The sequence below is a fragment of the Schistocerca cancellata genome, chromosome 3 (genome assembly GCF_023864275.1).
Source record: "Schistocerca cancellata isolate TAMUIC-IGC-003103 chromosome 3, iqSchCanc2.1, whole genome shotgun sequence".
In the NCBI taxonomy this organism is placed as follows: Eukaryota; Metazoa; Arthropoda; class Insecta; order Orthoptera; family Acrididae; genus Schistocerca; species Schistocerca cancellata.
Window position 1 is genome coordinate 562,502,771 of NC_064628.1, and position 8,594 is coordinate 562,511,364.

Consider the following 8,594-nt stretch of genomic DNA (forward strand, 5'->3'; position numbering starts at 1 on the left):
ACGACAACACGCAAGAAGCAACGGAGTGACAGACACAACCAAACGAATCCAAGGCGTCCACTAGTAATGAAAACAAAGAACGGTAAACACGCTGTCGTCGAGGCGATATGTCAAGCCTCACGCAACGATCAGACTCGCTGGCTGAGCGAGAGGCAGGCCTCTATGGGGGGCGCCGCTATTGGCAAGTGGAACCACGTGTTCCACTGTGGCGCCCTCACACTGAATGCGGGCCGGGACGCGCGCGCCGCCACAGCTTACGGCGCGATGGTGCAGAGACCTCCAGGGGGTCTTCGACGTCCATGACGACTGGCGCGGATTCAAATTCAGCGGCGCGCGGTACCAGATTTTCTTTCCATTTTCTGTGATTGCCCTTCTTGGAAATATCCATTGCTGTCTACATGCTGAGTTATTCTTTATAGCAATATCTATATCCTAAGGGAACTTCAAGCATATCTGTTCATTCCTTAGTACTTCTGTGTCCCACTTTTTTGCATATTGATTCTTCTTGACTAGCCCCTTAAACTACAGCCTACTCCCCATCACTCCTAAATTGTGATTTGAGTCTATATCTGCTCTCCAGTACACCTGACAATCCGGTATCTTACTCCGGAATCTTTGCCTTACCATGACGAAATCTGAAATTCCCGTATCTCGCGGCCTTTTCTAGGTATGCCTCCTCCTCTTGTGATTCTTGAACAGATTATTCGCTATTATTCGCCAATATTTATTGCAGAACTCAAATAGTCTGTCTCTTCTCATTCGTAGTACCAATCCCATATTCTCCTGTAACCCTTTCTTTTACTCCCTCCCCTACAACCGCATTCCATCCCCCTATGACTAATAGACTTTCCTCTCCCTTTATTTAGTACATTAACCGTCCAGTACCGTCATATACGTTTATACTGCTTCATCTTCAGTTTGCGACGTCGGCATTTATACCTGAACTATCATTGTAGGCGTTGATTTGCTGTCAGATCTAGTGAGAGCAACGCTATTGCTGAACTGTTCACAGACATACACACTATCCGACCTTCCTATTCACAACTGACTCTACTCCAATTATTCCATTTTCTGCTGCTGTTGACATTACCCTGTACTGATCCGACGAGAAATCCTTGTCTTCCTTGCATTTCACTTCACTGCCCACACTACATCTCTGTAAACAACGGCCGGAAAGCTCTGGCAGTCGTTAAATTTCTCGGCGACAGAAACCCGCTCCTTGGTCGCGTAGCCAAGCGTGAACCACTGTGTAAAAGTTCTCATCGTTGTAAAATCTCTTTCGGCCCCAGACATTCATTCACGGATATGGCTTGGTGAAAGGTCTGGATTTCCCGAGTAGCGTCACCCACGCCAGTGCGTCGTTGGTCAAATTGTTGGCACGATGGCCCTATGGCGGGACGCGACATTGGATTTGATCCATATTCTGCCAAAATTTCACAGACAAATTTTGTGCTATTCTGCACAAGAATCGTACTGCCAGCGTACTTCAATTTGGAGGTCGTTTCAGTTGCCGCGTCATTCCCATGACACACTGTGAAGCAGCTCTTATCCGTACCACAGCAAAATGGCGTCCGCAAGAAACCAGGAACATGTACTCTCTTCTGCCAGAGCGCCACTCTTGTTGGACAATGGTATTGGCGTGTGACGTGTTGTGCAACATTTCTTGATACCCCAAAGAATAGTTTCTATTTTTAGTCTTATTGAAAAGGAAAAAAGGACCGATATTGTCTTTGCTTAAGGGCACAAAGTTTACGTTGTACTAATTTCGTTTATCGAGATTACAAATGTAAAAGCGAAAATTGCGAAAATTCTAACGCAACTTAAAATCAAAATGTGTGGAAATTACTTCAGATTGTAAATGTCTGGGATTTTAATATACGTGAGGCTTGTTGCTGCAACACGTAATTCATAATACCGTAACTATGAAGCATTAATCAGTCGGAAAAGCAGTCATTGACTCTGTACTTTACCGAAGACTGCGCCCTCACTGATAACTTTGACTGACACGTAAACAAGATCTTTCAGATTTTTTTATTGTCAAAGCATGTAGTCGTCTTTACAGGATATTCTTCCATAGCACTTTAACATATTAATGCCCGTAAAACAAAAATGTCAGGAAATTAATTTTTTTATGAGTGGCTATGTCATGTTGTACACTCATGCTGTTTTAGGAAAGAATTAAGACTATTTGAGTTCTGCAATAAATATTAGCTAATAATAGAATTAAGTCCAAAAAGTTGCTTCTATTTTGAGATGTTTATTTAATCACGGCCGGCCGGTGTGGCCGTGCGGTTAAAGGCGCTTCAGTCTGGAACCGCGTGACCGCTACGGTCGCAGGTTCGAATCCTGCCTCGGGCATGGATGTGTGTGATGTCCTTAGGTTAGTTAGGTTTAATTAGTTCTAAGTTCTAGGCGAATGATGACCTCAGAAGTTAAGTCGCATAGTGCTCAGAGCCATTTGAACCATTTAATCTCGACATGCCTGTTTCAGCGCTATTGCACTAATCAGGCGATCTGAATGTAATGGTTATATTATACTATATTATAGGGCAGATGGTAGCCTACTTGTCATATATGACATTGACAACGATACATTTATGGAATTCTTAACTTACCTATAACGTCGCTGGTTAGTCACTCAAACGGTTTTCTTACGTCTTTTAAAGTTATTTTATGACCTAGCTTTCATAGGGTGTATTTGTTGGAAGTTATAACCTGAATTTTATTTGTTGTGTGTGACAATTTTTTGTTTGACGTTTAACCAACGATGTTGTAAGTTTACATCAGAATAGTTACTTATCGATTTCCCTTAGTTACCGTGTTGTTTATTTTTATCTGTTAATGTGTTATTGTTTTGTCTTAGCTTATGTCTTTGGTTGTTTATCCGTTTTCATGATCGGTGATTCGAATAAAGTTTTCTATTACTGTTTGTGTTTTAGATCTAATTACTCGTTGATTATTTGTTGTGGATATTTGTGTGCATGTGTGTAGATTTCGACCTCTCCCAGAATATTGAGTAAGCGACCTTTATATGTTATATGCAAAATTTGGATTACTTTTTCTACATTGTCTGTGTTATGTTGTTCTATCTGTAGGTATTGAAAGAAGGACAATGGGTTGCGTTCAGTGTTTCTAGTGTGTTCCCTGCATCTGATATTAAAGTTCCGGCCTGTCTGACCTATATAGAACTTATCACAATCTTTACAATGAATTTTGTATATACCTGTTTTAGCAAAGTTAAGAGTATAGTGAACCTTACTTTTCAGGCGTCATACATGGCGGAGAACTGCCGTCTCTCTTTGTGCGGAAGGATACTGAGTATAATTTGGATCCCGAGTCCGAGGAGGACCGAGTACGCAGAAACGTGTTACGTCTCTGGACCAACTTTGCAAAATACGGGTACGTGTCTATGAAATAAGTGTAAGTAAGGTAAGGACTGTTCTATACTGTCGCACTTGTATTACATTCCTGGGATCGTAATACGTTAATTCTGTTCTTCCACAATGTTCATTTCTGGAGTTGGTGTTTTAATTTCTCCGTGGTTTGCCGCAGCCACACAAGAACGGTGATCATTCACTCAATAACGACGGACTCCTTTCCAACACCTTTACTACTAAATAATGCTAAATTTCAAAAAACTTTACTCTTTAATCACATTACTCGCGGGAGTATTTAATGAATGGGTTTTGTGTTATGAAGTTAATTATTCTGATTTTGTTTTTCAGTTTCATTTTTTATTATAAAACTGCTGTGTATATGAGCTCACTTTAAAAGACCCGAAAGTTCGCTTGTAGATGATCACATGACAGTCTATCATTGACGGGAATCATGGTATTGATGTAGTGTGTGTGTGCCAGTGGATTACGTGTAATCAGTGTAGCAAGAGAAGACAGAACGACGGAAAGGAGCCGTCTTGTCTTATTGGGCTATGAAAATTCCGCCAATGAAGTTGTCTGATCTCTCGGTGTCTGCAACTAACGATGCACCAATGGCAGGTTTGTAAACCGTAGTGAGAATAATCGTCCCAACATATAACTGGCAACGAGCGGAGTCGAGTGTCACGCCTTGTCAGTGACAAGTAGTTTCCAACTCTATGGTGCCGTCAGTGAATGGAGATCCATCTCAACCAGTTACCGAGCGCATATTGCGAAGGGGGCGGACAGGAATGGACAATGAGAGTGGGTACCACGCAAAAGGCCATCGCTGATACTAGCACGTAAAGCTACACGTCACCAGCTGGCCAAACAACACAGGAACTGCACAGAAGCTGTACAGTAGCTGGCTTCACGCGTGTAGCGAGGCCTGCTGTGTCTTTTTGAAAGATGCATGCCGTCGAGTGCACCAGCGGCCCAGTGAGACGCTAAAGGCGCAATGCGCGAGGGTGCACTTCAGGCCAGAGGTGGTTCTGTGATATTCTGGTACAGCGTTTCGTTCATCGACTTGAGCTCAATCATTCAGGTTGCTGTCTATACGCACCTGAATGTTTATTTCAATCATTCTCGAGGATCAAGTTTCATGATGAATACGCTGTGGTTACTTCCGATTTCCAACACAACAACAGGAGTGTTCACAAGGTTAACTCATAGTTCCTTTTCTGATTAACACCCAGGTACTCTATTGCATCTCCAATGATACGCTGAATTATCGGTCCTTAGCTCGAGCGGAAATATTCGGGACTACTTCCATCAGCGGGCGAAACGCAACATATATAAAAGAAATATCTTGAGACAAATTCTTAGGCCACTGGAAAAGAATGGTGTCCCTAGAAGGAGATTCAGCTATGAATTACATGTTCTTTGTCATGAACCACGCGTAAGGACATAAAACTGAAAAGCCTGAATTGGCTTGGTCATGTAGAGAGCAAATGACATAATGGTTAAGGAGATGTTAATGCAATGCCTAAAGGAACTACAATGGTTGCAAGTCTTGCGTCGCCCGAAGAATAAGGTCCTAGCAAGGCTGGTACCTCACGACCAGATCACAAAATAAACGCTATCGTTGCCTGACGCGGCAACGAACGAGAAACGTCGCGATAAACACGCCCTCCAGAGGTTTCATACGCCACCGCTGCTGGAAGATTACTTACGTCACAGGGTAGTGCGGCTCAGCCGCAGACTGAAATCATAGTTTACGAAGACGACAGCATACTCTTTGTTCATACAGAAAAGTGCTAGTTATATTAGAAGTCAGGACTGTAACGAAATTTGTAGTCAGTAGTACAATGAGTTGAGTTTATCTTTCTCAAATGTATGAAATATTTACACATTCCTGTGGACATGGATTGTTTCCAAGTTACGTATTTCAGATTATTCGGAGTTTAATAAAGTGATCTAGTACATTTCGAGAGTTGCAGTTTCCACTCGACCTCCTCCAGAAGTAACTGGCCTTGCTAGGACCCACTATATAGCCGAAGCGAATGTTTCCAGTGGTGTGTGTTCGGCACCACAGGCAACTAAAATTAAAGTTGCAGAAAAGTATCAGAGAGAACTAAGAAATAACACAATTCGGATTTGGAGAGGAAATAATTGAATAGTCTTCTAAAGAAGACCAGGGCTCACAAATGGATGCAGTAAGACTGATGATAATGATCATGACAGAAATCAAGATCCTCGAAGTCTAATGGTAGTGCTAGATCAAATTGTCAGTGAATGGCTTCAACTGGATATAGCGTAGACTAAGGGACTTGCGGAATTCCAACCTCGCGGAATTCAGGCCATTAGATGGAGGAGGTATTACCGATATGTCACCAGCGACTAGTTAATTCTTGCTTGTCCTGACGTGCCATTTAGTTTTTCTGTAATTCTGGTGGTTTCCTGTAATTCGTATTCTGTACGGAAAACTTGTGGCTGCTAGCTGCCATTGCACAACACCTGAAATATTTTTACAGAAAATACACTGTACAGTCTCATTATGTACGGTAACTACCAACCAAATGTCTGAATAACCACCTTTTGCAGAGCGGATATGCAGGAAAAGAATTGAGGTTCTGGAAGGTACCGACAGGGATGTGGAGCCATGACGACTCCAATGCTGTGGCCACCTGCTCTAGATTTATCAATTGAGGATCCGTGGCACTACCAGCTCAGTCGGGTAATCCCATATGTACTCTACTGGATCTAAATCAGGGGAGTTTTATGGTCAGGGGATAAACTGCAGCCGGCCGGAGTGGCCGAGCGGTTAAAGGCGCTACAGTCTGGAACCGCACGACCGCTACGGTCGCAGGTTCGAATCCTGCCTCGGGCATGGATGTGTGTGATGTCCTTAGGTTAGTTAGGTTTAAGTAGTTCTAAGTTCTAGGGGACTTATGACCACAGCAGTTGAGTCCCATAGTGCTCAGAGCCATTTGAACCATTTTTTTTGTTGTTGATAAACTGCACTTCGAACCACGCACGCACAGTGAAAGCTGTGAGACATGTTAAATTGTCCTGCTGGTAGACGCCATCCTGCCGAGAAGGAACAAACTACATGTAGTGGGTGGAAATGGTCGCCAAGGATAGATGCATACTTTGGCTGGACCACGAGGCCTTCCAGAATGACATGATCACCCAGGAAGTACCACAAAAACGTTCACCAGACCATAATACTCCCTCCTCCGGCCTTGAGCCTTCTGACGAATGATGCAACCTGTTTGCTTTCGGACGTTTAACGCCGTACATCCCAACAGCCATCTGTCCGACGCAGCATTAAACTTGAATCACCTGAAAAGGGCCCCTGTCAGCACTCGGGGACGTCCAGTTGCGGTATAATCCACCAAATTCCGACATTGGACGGCGATGTACAGTGGTCAGCAATGGTATATGAATCACGCTCCTGCTGTGGAGAGTTATAGACAGCAACGTTTGCTGAACAGTCGTTGAGGAGACACTATTGGTAGCCCCTTAGTTCATCTGGACGGTCAGTTGCTCAACATTGCACGCCAGTTAGCCCGTAACACATCTCCGCAGCTTCCGTTCACTTTTGTCATCTATGGCCCGTGGTGCACCACAACTGCCTCGGTGCCCGGTTTGGCTAGCGTCGTTTTATTACACACGATGCACTCTAACCACGGCGGCACATGAACAATTTACAAACCTAGCCGTTCTGGAAATCCTTCCACCCTAGACCCGCAAGCCTTTTGGACGGCAGATAAATCGCTCTATGGCAACGACTGCACTCTTGTCCGCGTTCCGCCGACACACTTTTTATGCCCTCTATTGCTAGTGCTGCCACCTGCCGTCTGCGAGTGGTTATAGCACGTCGACATCGATACATCTGGTGGTCATATTAACGTTACTGATGCGTGTATGTTTCTGTAAGAAACGCTATTGGCACAAGTGTAAATAAATTTCACACTACAACATCAATTTCGCAGAAACAGCAGGAAATATTTAATGTAAAACCTAACGTCAGCTTGGTGTGTAAGAAGTGAAGACCGGAGTTATTAGACTTAAGGTAAACGTCGAGGAAGCACAGCATGTCACTGAATGTTATGTCTGTACTCCTCCAGGAACCCTACGCCCGAGGCGGATCCCGTGGTCTGGGAGCCATACGACCTGACCAGCCGCAGCTACCTGCTGATGCAGGCCAACTTCTCGCTTGCCCACAACAAGGACAGCGAACGGATGGATTTCTGGAACCAGAATGTGCCTCTGATGCCGTACCCTGGCACATACTAGTGGGAGAGGTGTTCAATTACAGGAAACAGAAAGTTACACAATGTATCGAACAAACCATGTAACGTACTACGCAGTTCGAAATGTCCAAGAGTATATCTTTGGCTTCAATTTGCTGGACACGTTCGATATTATTTTCAGTTTTCATTGTTTCCAAAAATGTTTGAAGGTATCACGCAGTGGAATATCACTAATGTTATAAACAAACGTATCAATTAATTCCACGGTCCACTGTAATGAATATATAGACGTATGGATACCTACTTTCATCATATATATATATATATATATATATATATATATATATATATATATATATATATTACCTGTAATTGTCCGTTATAAAGTGAGAAGCGATTTTCACAGTGGAAATACTAAGCTGTCCGCGAAAGTACGTACGTGAAATAAGAAGACGGAAACGGAAATAAACTACATTTTAACCTTCAAATATAGCTCTTTTGTTAACTTCACGACAGCGGACTACAATGATCTTCGTCACTGTTGCCCAACGAATGCCTGAAATACCTTTGCAGCAGTGGTTCCCTACCTTTCTGAGACCGTTACCCCTAAGCCCTAACTGTAATGAGACATTCACTGGTACCTCCCTCCCTCCTCCCATCATCTTAACATTAGTGCCTAGCTATAGGATGGAAAACAATTTTCTTTGGACAGTTTCCGTAGTCGTTTTATTAACCTGCGAAGTAATCTGGCTGTGAGGCATTTGGTACTGCTTGCTTATAACACCATTTCCTTTCTTTTTTTTTCACCAATAATAATTATGATACTGTGCAGACCCCACAGCCATGTACTTGCAGTAGCAATCACATTTTACTGTTGTGTTTTCCTGTCGTTTATCTGTTACGAAGTGAATAATGAAACAGTTTGTGATCCTCTCCGGGAACTACCTACAACCAGAATAAAGAATTTTCATGAGATATTTCA

General features: G+C 43.1%; 1 protein-coding gene across 1 annotated transcript in view; it reads left to right on the top strand.

The window, feature by feature from the left end:
- Window positions 1–7,927, top strand: part of LOC126176428 (cholinesterase-like) — a 68,796-nt gene extending 60,869 nt beyond the window's left edge. Inside the window, exons 9-10 of the mRNA XM_049923585.1 lie at window positions 3,267–3,399; window positions 7,487–7,927. Of these exons, the coding sequence (XP_049779542.1) occupies window positions 3,267–3,399; window positions 7,487–7,655 (302 nt within the window). The 3' untranslated portion in view covers window positions 7,656–7,927. The remainder of the gene's footprint in view (window positions 1–3,266; window positions 3,400–7,486) is intronic.
- Window positions 7,928–8,594: the final 667 nt, after the last annotated feature.